At 35.9% G+C, this 22,000-nt stretch overlaps 1 protein-coding gene across 1 annotated transcript in view; it reads right to left on the bottom strand.

Annotated features, from left to right (window-relative positions):
• Positions 1-22,000, bottom strand: part of LOC107599399 (secretory carrier-associated membrane protein 1-like) — a 30,667-nt gene that overhangs the window by 8,148 nt on the left and 519 nt on the right. Inside the window, exons 2-4 of the mRNA XM_016290979.1 lie at positions 5,360-5,437; positions 3,789-3,899; positions 1,258-1,369 (exon numbers count right to left, since the gene is read on the bottom strand). Of these exons, the coding sequence (XP_016146465.1) occupies positions 1,258-1,369; positions 3,789-3,899; positions 5,360-5,437 (301 nt within the window). The remainder of the gene's footprint in view (positions 1-1,257; positions 1,370-3,788; positions 3,900-5,359; positions 5,438-22,000) is intronic.

Below are 22,000 nucleotides of genomic sequence, written 5' to 3'. Positions count from 1 at the left end.
TTTCTCTTTTATATATATATATATATATATATATATATATATATATATATATATATATATATATATAAGCATCACTTCCACTGCTACATTTAATTTATACAAAATAATTTTAAGATCTTTATACATAACTGAAAATACCACCTTTTTGAGCAATCATGAGCTATAAATTCAAAGGAATTTAGCATCCTTTTATTTTTGGTGTGGTTCACGTGTAATTTCAACTGTGTTTAAATTAATAAAAAGGGGTAACTGCAGTAATAACATGGTAATAATATGGTAACATTCAAAACTTTTTAGAATTTTGCCTACCATTTTTTTTCATAATAAGCATCACTTCCACTACTAAATATAATCTATACGAAATAATTTAAAGCCCATTATACATAACTGAAAATCACACCTTTTATTAATTAATACATTATTTAACAAATAAATTATTAATTCTGAGTTATATATTTGCTTATCACCTTATTTTTTTAAACTCCTTTTTCATTTGCAAAGAGAAGTACCTATTTCTTATTTTTTTTGTCACAGTTTCAGTTTTTCCACTATTCATGAGTTCAAAAATATCAATAAAACCTTTCCATCACATCACTTTATTTCCCAAAAAATAAGAATGAAGATTTTATCAAATTTATATATATGCGTGCGTGTGTGTGTGCTTTAATGCACTTATCAAACTAACAAAAGCAGTCAAATGTTAAAAGTTTCAATTTACAATCTGCAAAGCAGGGGCAAAAGTGGAAATCAGGAATAGGCATAAAAAAATATCATACATGTGAAAATGGGCTAAGAATTGAACCGTTGTAATCTGCTCAGATTCAGACAGGATTCATGTGTTTGGGTCAGTTTTTCTGCTGATTAAGGGAGAATACAAGATATTTCTCACCTTACAAATGGTCATCAAAATAAAAAATGCTATGAAATATTTTGAGGGAAAGTGAGACGTGTTCGAGCAAAAACAGACTATTTTTGGAATCAGCACCTCAAATTAGTAAGAACACATATTGGATTTAATTCAGGAAAATATGATCCATAGCCGTGTAATCTGTGCACTTTTGAAATTTTTGGTCAGAATAGGCTGCAATCCGGATGGGATTTAATGCTGATGTCTGGCTATATGAGGCTACCTGCTGTTCCATTTGTTGTGTAAAAAGACCCAACTGTGGTAGGTGACTTTACATGTCAGTACCTTCCTGTCTGAGAGGGCGGTTTCAGACCAGAATAAGCGATGCAGCATAGAGGTTAATAACTCACCTCCTGATGCGCTGAGAGACTGCATCTCCCTCTCCCTGCGGTCCAGCTCAGCGGCTTTTCTCTCCAGCTCCTCCTGTCTCTGCAATAACTCCGCTTGGGCTCGCGCCTGATCCTACAGACACACAGACACAAGGTGGTTATGAACACAAAGTAATTCTGCTTACAGGCAGAGCAGAGCATGACTTCAGGAGAGTCAACATCAAAACACACCAAAGGCATTTTCTCAGACGCAGCTGTCAGAACCAATCACAAACACGTCTGAAACTCAGACCCGTGAGGGCCGATCTCCGTCTGACTGACAATGCAAGTCTTGTCTTGTTTATTCATGGCATATCTTATCTGGCGAGTCGTTATACACTGTAAATTTGAATAAGCCTCTACCTATATCATAACTGATTATGGCAGGACATCTGACCTCAAACGAAGCATGTTAGAGCTACACTACCATTCACAAGAATTCTCTTCTGCTCACCAAGGCTGCATTTATTTGATCAAACATACAGTAAAATATGAAAAATGTATGTGAAATGTGAATAATATACTATTTAAAATGTCTATTTTCTGTGAAAATATTTTCAAATATTATTGATTGCTGTGATCAAAGCTGAATTTTCAGCATCATTACTCCAGTCTTCAGTGTCACATGATCTTCAGAAATCATTCTAATATGCTGATTTGCTGCTCAAGAAACATTTCTGATTATTATCAATGTTGAAAACAGTTGTGCTGCCCAATATTTGTGTGGAAACCCATGATACATTTTTATTTTTCAGGATTCTTTGATGAATAGAAATTTCAAAAGAACAGCATTTATTTTAAATAGAAATCTTTGTCTTTGATGTCTTTACGGTCACTTTTGTTCAATTTCATGTCATTTTAAAGATTATTTGCACTAGCAAATGCACTTAGTGGAGTTTAAAAAAATTTTTTTTTTTTTAGTAAACAATTTTCAAAGTCCCTAAACTTTTAGCATGAATGATACGAATTAATACTGCTTTAAAGATGTTGCAACCAAAAATAAAGTCCCAGCCGCACTGGACCTCATAGCGGCAACTCATCCTGCACTCGTTACAGCAGCGTCCCAGTTAAGACAGATTATAATTTTAAGAATCACTCTTATCCAAGCCAATCTGTTGATGCATACTGCCCTTGTTTCTGGGTCATTTTAAGGGCTCAGAAATTCCAGCTTTCCCCGAAGGCAGCATCATGTGACACACTCGGCTTAATAAAGTCAGTGGGCAACAAGTCCTTTAACAAGCCTTCTGTTGTCACCCTGAGGCTCAACTCCTCTCCGCTGCTACTACAAGCTAAAGACTACAGTGACAGACCCTGAGCTTCTGATTCGGCCTCCTCCTGAAGATCTGGATCACCTTGTTGTGTCCTAACTCAACTCAACACACATGGAGCTCGAGCGTGTGAGTCATCTGACGCACACCCAAAGCGTGCCTGTGTGTCCATATGTCTGGAGCGAGGCAGCCCTGTCCCGCAGGCGTGCTGAATTATACAGTATAAGCTCACTCGTGAGCAGACCAGCTCGCAGCTCCTGCCTGCTGGAAGCTTATGTTGTCCTACTGAGGATATTTCTGTAAAATCAAGGAGGATTTTCAACGCTGAATACCCTCTGACAGAATCATCTGCATCAGGGATTGTGCTTCACACAGACCCAAATGGGGGTTTAAGATTTCAGAAGAAACTTCATGCAGTCAATTAACACAAAATTATTTAGACTCATCCCTCAGTGTTTATAAATTAACAGGAAACACATTTAAAGGACTAGACTTACAACGGAAGCCTTCTTTGATATAACCACCACAACTAGGGCTGCATGATTAATTGGAATAAATCAGAAATTGTGATATGGCTTAGTGCGGTTATCAAATTGCAAAGGCTGTGACTTAATTAAATAAATATGTGCTGCGTGTTACAGAGTGAAACGTGGCACTGTGTTCATTTACATGCGAGCAGCTCATCAACTTGTAATGAAAACTGGCTGTTGTCAACAAAAGAGAAGCTTTAAAGGCTCACTGCAGATTTTTTGCTAAAAGAAAAATGTGTTGGTTTGATGTTTAAAAATAGACATAATTATTAGTATTGTAATTTTACAGATGTACTATGAAATGAATTATTATATTTATTATTCTTGAATAATTTATTTGATTTATTTTTATTCAGTAATAATATATATATATGTAATCCTTTATTCATGTAATTTTTATGAATAATAATTATTATTATTAATTACAGTTGTATTGATATAGTGAAAAGATATTTTAAATCGCAATTGCAATGTTTTCTTCAAAAAAATAAATAAAATCCCTCCCCCCCCCATCATGCAGCCTTAACCAAAATATTGTAATATCATAAAGGGACATGATGCAACCATCTATAAAGCAGTGTTCATCCCCTGAGAACATTAGTGCAATGTCAAATGGACGATTTAGAAAACTTTTTACCAGAACTTTTTCTACTTTTAGGCTGCTATACTTTCATTTTAAGTGCATTAAATAGAGAATGAAGTGAGATGCATATACCTGTGTCTGCTGAGGTTGAGTGTAGGCTGGCGGTTCTTCGGTGGGTTTCATGATGGCTGGCTGTGTGTTGGCTGTGGGTGGGACTGATTTAGGGGCGGAGCCTGGCGGGACCTATAATGCCACAAAATAAAACATGAGACATTGTCGTGCAAAACACCTCACGGTTTCACCTCATCTGCAACACAATAACAACATAACATCTTTTCTTTTCATTTATAAATCCAGAATGACTGGATGTGTTTGACTATGTTTCGAATGTTCTGGATCATCCAGAAATAAAGCAATTTATGTGCACAATTAAGGAAAGGGGAAAAAAATTTAACAAATGCCTTTAAGTGCATTAAATAGAGAATGAAGTGAGATGCATATACCTGTGTCTGCTGAGGTTGAGTGTAGGCTGGCGGTTCTTCGGTGGGTTTCATGATGGCTGGCTGTGTGTTGGCTGTGGGGGGGACTGATTTAGGGGCGGAGCCTGGCGGGACCTATAATGCCACAAAATAAAACATGAGACATTGTCGTGCAAAACACCTCACGGTTTCACCTCATCTGCAACACAATAACAACATAACATCTTTTCTTTTCATTTATAAATCCAGAATGACTGGATGTGTTTGACTATGTTTCGAATGTTCTGGATCATCCAGAAATAAAGCAATTTATGTGCACAATTAAGGAAAGGGGAAAAAAATTTAACATAAATGCCTTCAGTCGACTGAATGGCACAAAATCTGACGGGTTTGTGCTGTAAGTGTGGGCTGTTCTGGGCAGCAAGCCATACGCTGGTACAGCTTCACTAGTTATACCACACTGTAAATGATGTTATTTGTTGGTACTGTATGTATGCTGTTTGTTTCCTTGTCTGCATCTCTCTCTTGTTCAGAAAGAAACATCCTACTCATACTAAATCTGAATGTATGCAGTGCACTCTATACACATTTGGATGACCTACAACATTTGCCAAAATGTGCAGTATAAAACACCGCATGGAATACTGCATCCCACAATGCAATGTACTCACCTTGACATTCCATTACCAGCGTGATGAAGGAAATTAACATCAGCCACTACCTCACTGTTTGATTACATACAATAAAGTATTTACTATGTATGTAACAGTGTTATTATAGTTAACTAAAGCCCTAAAAACATTTGTAACATGAAATTAAAAACTTAAGATATTTCTCATTTTCAATTAGTTTCACTTGATGTACTAAAATAAATAAAACAACAAAAAATAATAAAACTATATAGAAATATTTTTAAACTAGTAATAATAATTTCAAAAACATCACAATTACTAAAACTTCCACTAAAATTAAAAGAAAACTTAAAAATAAAAATTACTTTAAAATATGAACACAAACTATAATAGTATCTCAATAGTACCAAAATAACACTGGTACATCCAGCCAGCCTCCCTCCCTCTCTTTTCTCTGGACCAGAGTGTGTTGGCGGATGGTATTTTCGAGCCGTTTAATTATTATTGTCCTTAGAAAACCTGTACATTTGTTAATTTTATACATAGTAAGTCTCATATAAGAGTCAGTCTGCCTCTGTCCTGGGCATCTCACCGGCTTTGTGTCTGTGAAAGGGTTATACTCCTCCAGGCCAGGCGGGGCAGTCTGTGTTACTTGTGTCACTGATGGATCCTGCAAAAAATACAGAGAGGAAACAGCCTTTAAGTATTTGTATGTTTAGGATATTTCACCTAGATATTATTTTACACAATTTGCACACACCTGTATAAAGGTTTTCTGTACTCTTGTTTACTTGTACTATTAAGGTTTTAACCTGATTGTCTGACTTTATGCATCAACCTGGTACCTTTTAAGTGTGTTAATTTTGTTAATGAAAACTATGATGAAAAATATTTGTTGTTGACCTTTTTTTCATCAGCATCATTAAACACTTTAAACATTATTAAACAGTAGGGATGTAACGATTCACTCAACTCACGATTCGATTCGATTCACGATTTTATTTAATTTTTTACAAAATGAGATTTAAGACAAATTATAAAGTAAATTTGCATTTCATTTTATTATTGCTTGGACAAAATGCTGCACATTTCTTTGTGAAATTGAAATATAACACTATAATAATATACTAATATAGCACTTGCATATTATTGCTCTTGTTGGTTTTGTCCTCATTTGTAAGTCACTTTGGATAAAAGCATCTGCTAATTAACAAAATGTAAATATAATGTAAACATAAATAACAAAACTAAATTGAAATTTTAAAACAAGCCCCAACTCAAATAAATAAGAAACACAAATAAAAGAAATCTCTTCATATAAACAAACTAAGGCTTTGTCTGTGCTCTTTCCATTTAAAATTAGAGACAACCACTGCATTTTAATCATGATCCAAACAAAGATGCTGCATACATGCAACATGAGCAGTTTTTAATCTAAATTAAATTGTATAATTTCGAAATTTGAAGCAAAAACAGAATGGTTTGACTTCAGTTTTGTGAAACGATACATAAAATATCTGCATGAAACAGCGGACGAGCTGAATGAGACGCAGATTCACTCTCTGCCAGTAGGTGGTGCTTAAAGCATTTCCTTGGTTTCCGCTGTAAACAAAGCAGCGCTGCACTTATGAACTTTCATATGCATTATACAGAGGCAAGATTAATTTAAAAAATACCATCTAAACTTTTCTAAAGACAGTAAGTTCCCCTCAGACATACATTCATATAAACTCCTACACCTAATTGAATCACGATTTGTTTAGCATCTCAACCGATTTGAATCGTCACATATTTGAATCGATTTTCAACCGGCTCGTAGTTAATCGTTACATCCCTATTAAACGCATGAAACTCTGATTATACAGGGCTCCAGACTGCGCCTAAAACGGTGGCATTTGTGACCAAAAATATTTATTTGCAAGCAAAGTTTCTGCGGAGATCGCCACTGGCGACTATAGCCCCGTTTCCAACGCAAGAACTTTACCCAGGAACTAGGGACTTTGGGCCGGTACTCTGTGTGCTTCCTCTGCAGGAACCAGGATCTAAATAAAGTTCCGGATAAAAAATTGCCCCTCAGAAAGTCCCTGCTCGCGAGGTAGTACTTTTTCCAAAGGTCCGGAGCTTTCAGGGGCGGGACTTGAGTGCTAAACATGCTGATTGGTCGAGTTCACGCAGCATTGTGATTTCAACCACCATTTATTCAGATAATTTTCAAAATATTACTGTTATTTTGTCATGAAATGTAGTTTTAAAAGTATTTCAGGTGAGAATGTAGTTGTTTAAAACTCAAATCTGCGGTTTATTTATAAAGACTGCATTTTACCTATTTAAAAATGTGTTTTGCAGATTTCGGAGACATGAACTCCACGCGATCAGCGGGCGCTCAGTGCTCATGTTTCCCGACAAGAGCAGTCTCAACTCGGCTAGTCCTTCTGACATTTGCCGCTGGCTCTGATGTCTCTTTAGTGGTTAAACATAAAATATAATTAGTTTTGGGTAAATCTAACAGGTAATCTTTGGTCTTTGTTCAATTAATCTATTAATATGTTAAAATTAAAATAAAAAGAGGCAATACTGTTTGATATAATATTTAGTTTCATTGTAATGTAGGCTATATACACATTTCCCTGAACTACATTTCTGCGGCTATTAATATGTTTAAATGAAAACAAAAGGAGGCAGTGGTATTTGATATCATATTTTGTCTTATTGTAAATATGCAGCGAGGAAAATTGCAGTATCCAAGGCAAGCTGACTGACGTTATCAAGTACGCTGCTATTTGCAGAATTACCGGACCTGCGTTGTCCCGTCCACGGGAGTTCACACTCCTGAGTCGAACTCGCAAAGAACGAGTATAAAGCTGTCAGCTGTGTGGACATTAACAATATCATAAAAATTCTCGTTTATAATCAATACTGATATGGCTTATTTAGTCTTTAGTCTAAATGCTGTGCTCTGTTAATGTGTGAAGTTCATATTATCTGAACAATAATCGCAATACACTTTGTGCTCGGTTACCTTAATAAAGTATCAGCTTTAAAATTCTGCCAAATTCATAACGAATTTCAAACAATAAATACAGTTTTGGCACTCGTTAATGTGGCATGAGCGATCGCTTTACAATTCAAGTGGCATGTGAACCCATCAGATCTTTCTCTTTACTACTGTAGTACAAAATAAACATGAATGAACATCAAAAGCTATATTATAAGATGGCCTACAGTACAACTTCCTGAAATGTCTCGTGAAATCGCTCATTCAGTGTTTCAAACTGTGGAAAACATGTAAAGTAAAGAAAAGTAAATGTAACGTTCTGTGTTCAACAGAAGAAAGCAAGCTTGTAATCAATGCCACGTAACAATACATTTACCTCAGAATAACCATTCGGCATCCATAAGCTCATCAGTCAGCTGGAAAAAATAACTATAAAGAGCAGTATTTTGCTAAATGTATGCGCTATATTCAGAGTTTTACTTAACCTGTTGTCTACATGATAAGAAAAAATACAAGGAGCTAAAGATAAAATTCAACACCATCATAAATTTCATGTTACTAATGAAGAAAAACAGACTGAATGTGTGCAAGACATATTACAACATTTATAGGATGCATTGAGGAGGAGCCCAAACTATATTTTCTTCAACAACAAAAAAAAAAACGGCGAAAATTATAGACATGTTCAGGGTTAAACGTTCCGTTCTGACCCAGAAGAGATACATAAAAATGTCTAAAAACAGCATAGTTTTTAGTAAGAGAATGAAACTTTGCAAGCATTTTATACATTATTTTCTACGAGTCATAACAGTCTCATAACAGACAAAGTTACTGATCAGATATGATATGGTTTTATTTGAAAAATATTAAGTTATGACTGATTTATAAAACAACGATTCTTGATTAAACAACACAACAACAAAAAAAACTGGCAGACTAACTAACACTATTTTGACAACATGACTGTTTCCAGACAGACTGAAGGAAAAAAAACTGAGTAAATGCAGCCAATCAGAGCAACGTTTACTAGATCAAGAAAGCAATTCCCGGTTTTGCATGTAAAATGCATCAGACGTTTAGCGTGCGGACTGTGAGTGGGTGGCCGAATCTACTTGTTATGTATATTCTTGCATATTTATGCAAGTGCTCAAAGCTCCTGAAAACCAAAACAAATTCCACGTGAGCAAATAAAGCTCCTTCAGATGTTTGGTTTGGCTTCATGAAACTGAAAAGTGTATACAGTACATAAAAATACTTTTATTTCCATTGTAAAAGCTATATTATAAGATGGCCTACAGTACAACTTCCTGAAATGTCTCGTGAAATCGCTCATTCAGTGTTTCAAACTGTGGAAAACATGTAAAGTAAAGAAAAGTAAATGTAACGTTCTGTGTTCAACAGAAGAAAGCAAGCTTGTAATCAATGCCACGTAACAATACATTTACCTCAGAATAACCATTCGGCATCCATAAGCTCATCAGTCAGCTGGAAAAAATAACTATAAAGAGCAGTATTTTGCTAAATGTATGCGCTATATTCAGAGTTTTACTTAACCTGTTGTCTACATGATAAGAAAAAATACAAGGAGCTAAAGATAAAATTCAACACCATCATAAATGTCATGTTACTAATGAAGAAAAACAGACTGAATGTGTGCAAGACATATTACAACATTTATAGGATGCATTGAGGAGGAGCCCAAACTATATTTTCTTCAACAACAAAAAAAAACGGCGAAAATTATAGACATGTTCAGGGTTAAACGTTCCGTTCTGACCCAGAAGAGATACATAAAAATGTCTAAAAACAGCATAGTTTTTAGTAAGAGAATGAAACTTTGCAAGCATTTTATACATTATTTTCTACGAGTCATAACAGTCTCATAACAGACATAAAGTTACTGATCAGATATGATATGGTTTTATTTGAAAAATATTAAGTTATGACTGATTTATAAAACAACGATTCTTGATTAAACAACACAACAACAAAAAAAACTGGCAGACTAACTAACACTATTTTGACAACATGACTTTGTTTCCAGACAGACTGAAGGAAAAAAAACTGAGTAAATGCAGCCAATCAGAGCAACGTTTACTAGATCAAGAAAGCAATTCCCGGTTTTGCATGTAAAATGCATCAGACGTTTAGCGTGCGGACTGTGAGTGGGTGGCCGAATCTACTTGTTATGTATCTTCTTGCATATTTATGCAAGTGCTCAAAGCTCCTGAAAACCAAAACAAATTCCATGTGAGCAAATAAAGCTCCTTCAGATGTTTGGTTTGGCTTCATGAAACTGAAAAGTGTATACAGTACATAAAAATACTTTTATTTCCATTGTCACTGTACAGTTTGTTTAGCATGTGTGCTAAACTCGTGTGTGGTCGACCTAACACACGCTGAACTAAACTGCACAAACAAGTCATTCAGAAATCATTATGATTCTGACATCACAACATATGACTCTGCAACAAGGTTTGATAACAAACAGCACAACTGCCGCTGTAAAACAACCATAAACTAAGATCTAAACGGCTCTAAACAAACTCAAACTTTCCCCTCACGAGCGGCTGATAAAGGCACTATTATCATGACTAATGTCACGCAGATGTCAGAGAACTCGAGAAGTCCAGAGTAGGGATGGGCATTCCAAGCAAAAATAATATTCGAAAATCGCTAGGTATTATTCGAAAATCGCACCCCTCCCCGCATGCACGCACAAACACCCCATAAACGGAGAGAGAGACGGGATTCACATTTTCAATCTGTATGATAAACTGTTTAATTCAGAACATAGGCTATTAACTCAAGCCATATAATGATCGTAACGTGCTGAAACATATTAATATAATAAACATAACTGAATGACGGCACTTATTAACATAACAGTCCGTCGATTATCATAAATCAACTGCTCATAAGGCTAGGACATATCCATTTTAAAAAAATGTAATCCCTAAAGGGAATAGATACGAGATGGGAGGAAAAATATACTTCAATATCTTCTGTCGCAATTATATCGTTGGGTAATTATACTGTATGTAAACTGCGGGCATCAAGGAGTCATTATTAATATGCGGGGCATTGAAATATCAACGTGCGCTTGTTTTTTACTTTCACTTTCAAGATTTGCGATCACACGTACGGAGCAGCACTCGGCAGTACTTACCACACATTTTACAAGATTAGATGTTTGTCAGTGGTGCTCAGGATCTGCAAATCATTCGTCATCATCCTATCAGTCATCACTCCTTACTCTGTTTATGTGGTAAGTGAAATGTTATGTACTGTAATGTAACAGGCTAACGTTAGCAAGTGGCTAACCATGGCCCTTTAGTGGCTCCGTAGAATTTGTTTTCTGCGCCTTTCTGAATACAGATTCAGCCACACCTCTAACCCAGTCGGGGGTGTTTGAGGTCCACACAGAGCTCATATTTGACATCGTCCCAAATTACTGTAACCATTATATGCTACGCAAGTCTTTTTTTATGCCACGCAAGTCTGCAGGGTGCACGTGAGACAGTGTGTTCTTCTGTTGTCTTTGACAGCTTTTAGGTGCGTTATTGGCAGTGCCACATGAACGCGTCACCACCGCATCAGCACGGAAAACATGGGAAAAAATTTTAAGACAATAATCGCACAACCTATTCGATATTCTAGAATTAAATCTACTAATCAAATATTCGAAAATCGTGACCCATCCCTACTCCAGAGCGAGCCAAACTAATCCTGACGCCCAGTGCTGAGTCGGCATCAGATTAAAGCACAGAACAACACAGAGTAACGCAAACACACATTATGGCACGCTTCACTGAGGAAATACTACACATTCTGTCCTCCATTTCCACAGCCCAGAACATCAGGAATATCAGACGGAATGCTGTAATTTTCTCCTGCCTGATTCCAGTAATTTACACAGAGCAAAAGCTATAAATAGATGAGGGGGAGAGATCAACCCTGGGTTCAGAGCAAAGACTGCAACCAATATGGCCTCTTCATGACTAGTACCATACCAATTATAATTTTTGTAATGGTTAAAGCAATATTTTAAGTTAAAATATTGTTTTTATTTATTCTTTAACCAATAGAATGCAACAATAAAAACATACATCATAATTATTATTAATATATAAAAATATGTAATAATAATAAATATATTAAAACATTTTAATAATAAATTATTATTATTATAAAACAATGCAACAATAATACATATATAACTAAAATAATATTTAAGATATTTCTTGAAAATAATAATAATTATTATTGTTATTAATATTATTTCTAACAACACTTACAATTACATATATATATATATATATTTGTTATTGCGATATTATTATTATTACTATTGTTATTAATATTGATGATATAAAAGTTATATCATCATCATCAATATTAATAACAATAGTAATAACAATAATATTGCAATATTTCTATTAATTTAATAAGTATTCATTCCAAACACATAGCAGGGAAGATGCTTTATTAATTCCTGTGTTTCTGGATAAAGATAGTTGACTATTCCCTCACCGACTAAACCAGAGATCCTTTTAACACACAAGGTCCAAAGAATGTTAACTACAACACCACACACACACACTAAACCGTCCCTAGTTTCCATAGCAGCCCCAGTATGCAGCGCTCAGGTCCTGAGGCGGATCTGTTTCATACGGCTGCCGAACTGTCAGGACTCCAGAGCCATGAATATTTCAGACTGTATAACAATAAATGTTTTATGGGATAATCGCACACACACATACAGATTTGTACTAGCAGGGAGACACTGTCTTTGTCTTCAGTATTGTAATCCAGTGTTTCCCACAGACTTACACACTATGTGTGGCGGCACGTCCCCTGGGGGAAATATAGGCTATATATAAAACAACAGAGGGGCTGATTGATTGAAAATGCTAATTAATTCTCTGCCAGCAGGTGGCGCTTTTGGAGCAGCAGAAATGCCGGTAATGGCTGTAATCAAAGCAGCGCTCTGCTCATAAACACTACTTTATCGGGCATTATAGGAAAGATTAAATGAAAATGACATCGAAACTTTTCTAAAGACAATCAGTTCCTTTCAAAGATACAATCATATAAAAACACCCATGTTTATTCAACGAAGTCAAAGCCTTTTGGAAACTCTATTTGTGGCTGTCAGTTCACACTAAACCGTCCCTAGTTTCCATAGCAGCCCCAGTATGCAGCGCTCAGGTCCTGAGGCGGATCTGTTTCATACGGCTGCCGAACTGTCAGGACTCCAGAGCCATGAATATTTCAGACTGTATAACAATAAATGTTTTATGGGATAATCGCACACACACATACAGATTTGTACTAGCAGGGAGACACTGTCTTTGTCTTCAGTATTGTAATCCAGTGTTTCCCACAGACTTACAACCTATGTGTGGCGGCACGTCCCCTGGGGGAAATATAGGCTATATATAAAACAACAGAGGGGCTGATTGATTGAAAATGCTAATTAATTCTCTGCCAGCAGGTGGCGCTTTTGGAGCAGCAGAAATGCCGGTTTCACCGGTAATGGCTGTAATCAAAGCAGCGCTCTGCTCATAAACACTACTTTATCGGGCATTATAGGAAAGATTAAATGAAAATGACATCGAAACTTTTCTAAAGACAATCAGTTCCTTTCAAAGATACAATCATATAAAAACACCCATGTTTATTCAACGAAGTCAAAGCCTTTTGGAAACTCTATTTGTGGCTGTCAGTTTTGATATTGTGGTGGGCCGCCACAAATAAATCAATGTATGGGAAACACTGTTATCATATAAACACTGCGAGACAGTGATGTCTGATATCACACTGTATGATCACCTGACATGGATGCATGTCTGTATCTCCAAACCTAGTGAACTGCCTACCTAGAAAGTATTTTTAGGCATTATAAGTGCATCTAAACATTCAGACTCACAAAGGAAAGGGATATGGAGCACACTAACGATTAGTCTAATTTTGCATAGTTCACCCAAAAGTTGAAATTTGCTGAAAATTTACACACCCTCAGTCCAGTAACAGATAAATGGGTGCCGTCAGAATGAGAGTCCAAACAGCTGGTAAAAACATCACAATAATCCACAAGTAATCCACACCACGACAGTCCATCAGTTAACATCTTGAGAAGTGAAAAACTATTTTTGTAAGAAACAATCTGTTGCTTCCAGCTAAAATATGGGTCCTCTATTCTTAATATTATTTCCTCTAGTGAAAAAGTTATCTTGTCTGAATCAGGAGAGAAATCTGCACAGATCAAGCACTGTTTACAAGCCAAATCAGTCTAAAACAGCTCTAAACAAATATGTGGTGGGTGGATTTTGATGTGAGAGGACAACAGGAGATGGACTTTCATTCTGACGGCACCCATTCACTGCAGAGGATCATTGCTGAGCAAGTGATGGAATGCTGCATTTCTACAAATCTGATTAAGAAAAACTCATCTACATCTTGGATGGCCTGAGAGTACATTTTCAGCAAAGTTTCATTTTTGGGTGGCTATCCCTTGAAGTGTGAGCCACTTGTTTACCTGAGTGTATGATACATGAACCTGTTGATGATGTACTGTAACATGTAACCCAAACTGTGAAGATAAAGTACAGAAACAAACATTTACATCACATATGTCCTTATGCATCCCTCTATACAGCGGCTGCTCGCATTCGGTGGCCCGATTCTAAAGCTGGAAACTCAACCCCAGCAGCGCGTTTGGGTTTGACCTCCTTCAGCACTGCATTTCTTCATGACTACAGATGATTTCAGGATGTAAGTGGAGGCTCAACAAGCACAGCAATCGAGTATTCACAGAATGAAAGCTTAAAGTAACAAGATTAGCCTTGAATGCAGTTGAGATGAAAACGGTGCAAATCAGATTAACGCAAACATAACTGCTGCAAACTTTCCTCAGCACATGCAAAATAAACCCGAAGTGTTAGGCTGTGTGACATGACTGCAGTTAATGTGGAGAAGATTGTCTAAATGCAGGTTTATTGGTCTTTTAAAGGCTGTTTCAACACTGAGTGTGCTGTGAATGTTAACATTTAAGGTCAAATGTGGTTTTGGAAGGGACAGGCAAAAAGAATGCAGCTTTGTGTGGGCTAGAAGACAAAAGTCACCTAAAATCTCACCTTACAGAAATGCAAGTGAAACAAGACCGCAAGTGAAAAAAGTAAAGCACATTTGAAAACAGTGGTTACAAAGTGCTTTTCAAAAAACATACAATATAAACAGAAGCGTAAAAATTACTATGAAAATAAAAATGAATCTTAAAATAAAATGATTATTAATAGATGAATAAGAAACCAATATGACAAAGATAAGCTAATAGTAAAAAGCAGGGGTGTGCACTAGGCTTGCTGCGAAAGCTGACCGACGAGAAGAGTGAGGTGAGTCAGACAAGACGATGGTGGAAGATTTAGTTTAGTTTCGAAACAAAATGCAAAAGCACCTGTTTGCCAATATTTTGGACTTTGAAAAGCCTGTGGACTTTTGCCGTTTATCTAAATTTTCCGATTTTGGAAGGGTTTTTTTTTATATTCATTTCTTGGTTCCGAAGTGTTTGCTGATTTTTACTTTATTTAAACTTTGTGTAATTTATTTATTTTATTTTACATCAAGGTGTATGTCGTGCTTACAAGCTTACTTATTCATTTTGCTAATAAATGTTCTATGTTTCTTATTTATTTAGTTCCACAGTGTTTGCTGATTTTCAGTTTTTTATATTTAAACTTTGTGTAAGTTATTTGTTATTTTATATTAGATCTATAGCATGGTGTATTTTTATCCGTTTGGTTAAAGATTCTATGTTTAATATAAGTGAGTTTGTCGTTGTACTGTTTTCTTATCGTCAATTCAAGCAATTGACGCATGGGCATTTATAAGGTATTCAAAAGCAAAGGTAAACAAGGAAAAGTACAAAAGTACTAAAAAAAAAGTGATACTGGTATTACTGGTGTTGTCTCATGTCGATTAACCGGTGGGAAAATTTCCTCGCCATCACAACCCTAGTGTGCACAAATAGTCGAATATTCAATCTGTAATTATTATTTGAAAAATAAAAACATTAGAATTTTACTGTGTGTTACTTTGCTGGCCATAAATGCAGAGAATCCATGACAAATCCTAAGCACACAAACTAAAAGTTAGTTATAACTAAATAAACTGGGTGGCGCTGTGGAGCATGTTAACAAGTTGATTGTTTCTTCGAGGGAGAGTTTCCTCAAGTTGAGTTTCCTCGAGGGAGAATGGTTTAAGAACAGAAAACACAAAGACAAAAGGCTGCAAACGAACAGCGCGCATCTGAAGTGTCTCTGAAGGAAATAATGCATTATTTATCGGCTTTAAGATATCGGCCAAATTTTCTTATCAGGCCGATACCGATAACAGAAAAAATGAGCCGATATGGGCCGATACCGATATGGTGGCCGATATATCGTGCATCCCTACAAAGCGCTGTTTCACGGAAACCTAGGCTACGGCATAATTCCCACACAACAACAACAACATTCCTGAACGATAAACCCACATTATACCTAAACAAAGTGCATGATGCACCATTCAAAAAAATTCACAGTGAACAGCATTAAATATAAAAACATATGTCTTACCTTGCCTGTGCATAAGTGGCGAGGTGGGAGCTAATCAAAAAGACACGCGATAACTGATGTAATAAACTACGACTGTACACACTCCACACAGAGAAAATGTCAAATGTCAAAATTATTAAGAATTACTTTTGCAATAATGCATACATGTATACATTAATATGATTTTGTAAAATCTGCCATTATGATTTCTACGTTGTTAAATATAATAATAATAAAGAAACATTTTAATGACCAAAACACAGGTAAAAACTACGCTAATCACAATCCTGAAGTGGGATCTAATCAGAAAAGTCATTGTTATCAGATAACAAGCACATTTTCAACTAACAGAAAACTGATGTTGTTGTAAAACATTGTTGTGTATAATGCCTAATCATAAGCTTGTTCAGAAATGGTGACAAAAACTTGATTATTAAAAAATAATGTCTTTCTTGTTAAACGTCATTTAAATAAACGAATATTCGAATATTAATTTTTTTATGAGCCCAAATATTCGAATACAATATTTTTGAAAAATGCACATCCCTAGTAAAACAGAACCCATGCCATATGGGACTACAGTATGCAGCTTCCTTGTTCTCACAGGTAAAAATATATTTCAGAAATATCTGTATCCAAGTATCACTGAAAGCAAAATGTAGGAAAAAAAAATCCATCCACCCACTCTTTTGGACAAGAAAGTGACAAAGCATCTTGATGCAGAGACAGAACAGCTCTGGTCCAAAATCTCATGAGCTCCCTGAACAGCATTTTAAGGCATCACATAAACTTTAGATAAAGTTCACTGCAATTAAACAAAAAAAATGTTTTTTTTTTTATGTATATACATTTTTATGATTAATCACTTTTTTTTTTTCTTTTTTTTTTTAAGTATGTGTAGATCGATAGATAGACAGACAGAAAGAGTTTGCAGTGCATTTTATGTATTTATATTTTATAATCATAGTATTTGGTTATTTTTCATTTCTTATGTGCATTTTATGATATTTAATAACTTTGATTTAATATAAAATTATATGTGTATATATATTTTGTTTTTATTTATTTATTGGAGTTTTGTTATTTATTTATTTCTTATGTACATTTTATGATAATTTTTTAATCACTTATGTTTCAGTCACTTTGAATTACCATTTTGTATGAAATGCTAATACAGTATCACACTGTTGTCTTTTCTTGATCAAATATGTATAGTGTTTGCTGCCGGAAGCGTTACAAATCAGTCACTTTTACTCACTGCAGATACTGCCTTAGAATACAGCTAACTAGGTTTTGGAACAGGGCTAAAGTGTTTGCTCAAAGACAGACGGTCATTCTGAGAAATCAGAAGATCTGAGCAGAAATTCTCGTTCAGTGAAATCATCTCGGAGTCCCGTGACATTACCGTTCCTCTGCTGATGACGAGAGTGACTTAGATAGAAACTAAAATAAAACTACTCTGTTCTTAGTCACCGCTCCCTCAACAAACAGTGTGAATGAAGGCAAACACACACGCGGTGACAGCGGCTCGCTGTAATAGGTTTTCCTGCATCTGCAGAGCAGCCCACATCTCCAGAAACATCCATCTAATCAGATCATTAGAGTTTTCCCTCTCTGTTCTCATTACGACCACTGAGTGACAAACAGAATCAGATGGACCTCATTTAGACAGCCTACTTTCTTACCGCTGTGACACTGCACACACAGCTGACTAGTTTTATGAGTTTGACAGCTGCTGCATTATGAAATGACTGTAATAAGGTAAAACGTGCTCAGTCAAGGCCATATGCATGCATGCATTCAGTTAGTCTCTCTCTCTCCCTCTCACACACACACACACTGTGCAGCGGTTCTGCAACATCCTGCAGCACGCCTACTTGTTGATGGCTGCATCATTTCAGACTGTTTCAGCACAACGTGAGAGTTGTTTCTACCAGGATCTCATCCAGGATAAAGACTGTTTGCTCTGTTAGTAACTGCCTTTAGAGTCGGAAATGTTTAACAATGATTACCAAACTCTGGTGAGGAATGACTCATCCTCCAACAACTCAAAGCATTTGTCTTTTCTGAAGAAGTTAACAAATAAAAATTGTCATCATTTACGCACCCTCACGTCATTTCAAACCTGCATGACTTTGAAAATTGAGTCAGTATTCACTCATAATTCTCTCCCTGTGAGCTGAAATCATTCTTTGAAGAGAATCTGATTCAAGAATCAGAAATAATAAGTTCTTCTCTCACGAACATAACGAGGAGAGTTAAGGTGGATGTTTAGATTTCATTTCAGTCAGATTTTTTGACAATTATACAAAGAACAAAGCAGTACATTGAATTAAACATTACATTTTGAAATAGAAAGTTTTTTTTCTCCAAAAACCTTCAAAAAAATATTTTTATGGAAAAAGGATTTTATGGCACTTGTGCATCCATTTTAAAGCTTGAAGCCCCTTCTGTTTGTAATGGTGATTCCCAGGGAATGCATTAAATGATCAAATGTATGCCTTAAATGCAATTTAAGGTCATTTTTGATAACAGTGTCTGCCAAATGCATGAATGGAAACTATAAATGGAAGGAACGGTATTAAAAAAAATAAATAAAATTCTTTAAATTGTTTAATTTCATGAGATCATGAGAATGTCAAGAAGGAGAGTAAATAAGGATAACATTTTCATTTTGGGGTGAATTATTCCTTATAAATCTACTCTAACTAGCCTAAATATATTGTAACAACATGACTGATTTGTTATAACACAACTGTTTATTGTTCATGGAAATATGATGTTTATTATTAATTTAAGTTGTGATGTAACAAGAGTAGCGACAGATCAATTCTTCTGTATTGTTGTGTACATCGAAATGAAAATAAAAAATGTACGGACGTGGTTCAATTCAGCGATTGTAAATTGGATGGAGGCAGATATAAATGTGATCTTGCAGTCGAATGTAAGAAAGCGGTGGAGATTATGCCGATAAAATGACTGAAGAAATCTGGCATACGTCACCACAGTGTATATACATCAGATGTGTGTCGCTTCACCAAAATATTATGATAAGAAAATAATAAGAAAATTAAAAATTACAATTAACATGTTAATTTCATGCCAATACGTAACCAGGTACAAGAGGCTATACTGTATATTATAGCCACCACGCTCACTACTGTCACAGTTATGGACTTTTGTGTTTCCTTCGGTTTCTGTTCCCCTGTTTAACTTCTGTTGACCTAGTTTCCCCTTGATCACTTTAGTTAGTTCATCTGTGTCTTGTCATTAGTCCCTTATTTGCCTGTGTATTTAAGTTCCTGTCTGTTCAGTTTCAGTTTGTCGGGTCTCGTTAACATCTACGTGTGTCAACATCCTTCCTGTATATGGATTTACCTATTCGTGGAATTATTAAAGACTGATTTAAAGTCATCTTCGTCTCCGTGCCTGTTCTCTGACACAGTACCGTGAAAATAATTAAATCAATAGTCCCTGATATGCAAATAACAGGTAAAATGAATTTTTCCAGCTCTAAAGTCTCGATAAGCTAAGTTCAAAGCACCTTAAACACCAACACATCAAGTTCAGAAAGTTCATTTATGTCACTATGTACAGACTATAACAAATCAAACATGTCATTTAAAATGTTCTGAACTAAGTCCACTAACATGTGGCATCATAACAGCAGCATAAACTTAAAAGGATCCAACCGAGATGCCATTGTCTGCATGCTGATGGGCTAACACCAAACCCAGGATTGTCAGATATTTACTGAGGTCTGGTTTATTTTGAGGTCTGGAAGCAAACCCAGCAAATTAATCAAGACAATAAGAATCTACAAGCGCAAGACAGTCTGTATTCACTGAAGACGTGAGTCAGAAACACAATGCAATCAGGAGGCCGCATTAATTATTGAGACGTGCCGCTACAGTCGGTCAGCTACAGTGTTGAGTTACCACGGTAACTCCTCGACGGACCGCATACCATTACTGCTGATCACTTAACGAAATACCTCATCTCACCAGTTGAGTTTAATGACGGCTTAAGAGGTATGCTTTAATAAAAACACTTCTGAGAAGGTCAACTGCTGCTGATGATTGTGATGTGTGTGTGTGTGTGTGTGTGTGTGTGTAAACATGAGTGGTTTGATATTGGAAATGAGGAAAAGAGAGAGACCTGGGTGACCAAAAGCAAAGGTTCTTTCTCTAAGAGGTCTAAATGATCATGTCCTATCCGGCCGAACAAAGGCCACAATCTGCTGAACATGAATTTGCATTTGTCCCCCCCGCACCTCCAAGACGGGTCCGATCCCACCTGTGAGTCTACAACACCTGTAATGTCAAATATACAGACTCTCCCCGGAGAATACAAGAGAGAGGAAAAACTCGAGGCAGATGGCCTTTGTGTATTAACCTGTGAAGCCTGACATTTGAAATAAGTCCATTTTTTTTATTAAAAGAAAAAGGCAATTAATTGGACCTTAAGATGAAATTTAAAAGAAAGAGTTCGCATGTGTGTTTTATGTTAAGTATCACATTTGATACATCATGCTTTTATGGCTCATATAGTTTAATATAATGAGAATATTTAGAAAAACACCTCAGGCCCAAACAGATTAAAAAGATGCAATTTGGCGCAGATGCTGATATTTGTATGTTTATTAGTATAATTAGTTTTATTATCAACACATGTAATGCAATTCAATACAATAATGATTGTGAGATGAACAATAAACGTTCCTCAGAAGATGATCATATTTGAAACTCACATTTGAACATGATTTTCCTAAAAAATTATGTCTGGATAATTAAGTAAAGCGAAGTTAGTCCAGTAGGTGTTCATCTTGAAATATTATTAACAATATCAAAGTTATTCTTATATCTACTTTATTTTAAAAATCCATAGATTTCAAAGCAAAAAGCACAAGCTTAAAGTTGACGTTTGTACAATTAGACTAAAAGACCTTTTACTTGCTGGATTGTGAGTAGTAGATTGGGTGCAACAGGTTTAACAGCAAAGTTTTGATCATGTTGGTAACATAAAAAGGGCTAAGAATTATCACATATGACACAGTAGGCTTGATAGGATTAACTTATTTACAAAACAGTGTTACTTCACAAAATCATCAGCTTTGGTGCATAGGTGCACAAAAGGTGCATAGATGACAAATGCTTCCACGTTTTGCTCAACGTAGTTGCACAAAATTAAAAATAAAACAGGCTGTCAGGGATCTAATTCCCTCAGCTGACCGGAGCCACAAACACAGTCATATCACTGATCAAAACAGCGCGGCCTACATCCATCCATCCATCTCACACACACACACACACACTCTCTCTCTCTCTCTCACACACACACACACACACACACACACACACACACAAACTCTCTCTCACACACTCTCTCTCTCTCACACACACACACACAAACAAACAAACACTCTCACACACAACTTTCTCTCTCTCACACACACATCATTCAGCCCTGTGTAAACGTGCAGACAGACTGTAAAGTGATCATATTCATTCCACACACTGCCAGCTTCAACAACAGCAGATAATTCACTAGTTAACACACTCTAAAATAAAACAAAGCCCAAAACACGCCAAATGAAACCCAGGTTAGAAACCAAACCCAAAGCCTCTTCGTCTTAATAATC

Source organism: Sinocyclocheilus grahami, unplaced genomic scaffold (assembly GCF_001515645.1).
Source record: "Sinocyclocheilus grahami isolate Dianchi unplaced genomic scaffold, SAMN03320097.WGS_v1.1 scaffold265.1, whole genome shotgun sequence".
NCBI classification, from domain to species: Eukaryota; Metazoa; Chordata; class Actinopteri; order Cypriniformes; family Cyprinidae; genus Sinocyclocheilus; species Sinocyclocheilus grahami.
The sequence above is the reverse complement of the archived record's forward strand: the minus strand, read 5'-3'. Positions and strand labels throughout refer to the sequence as shown.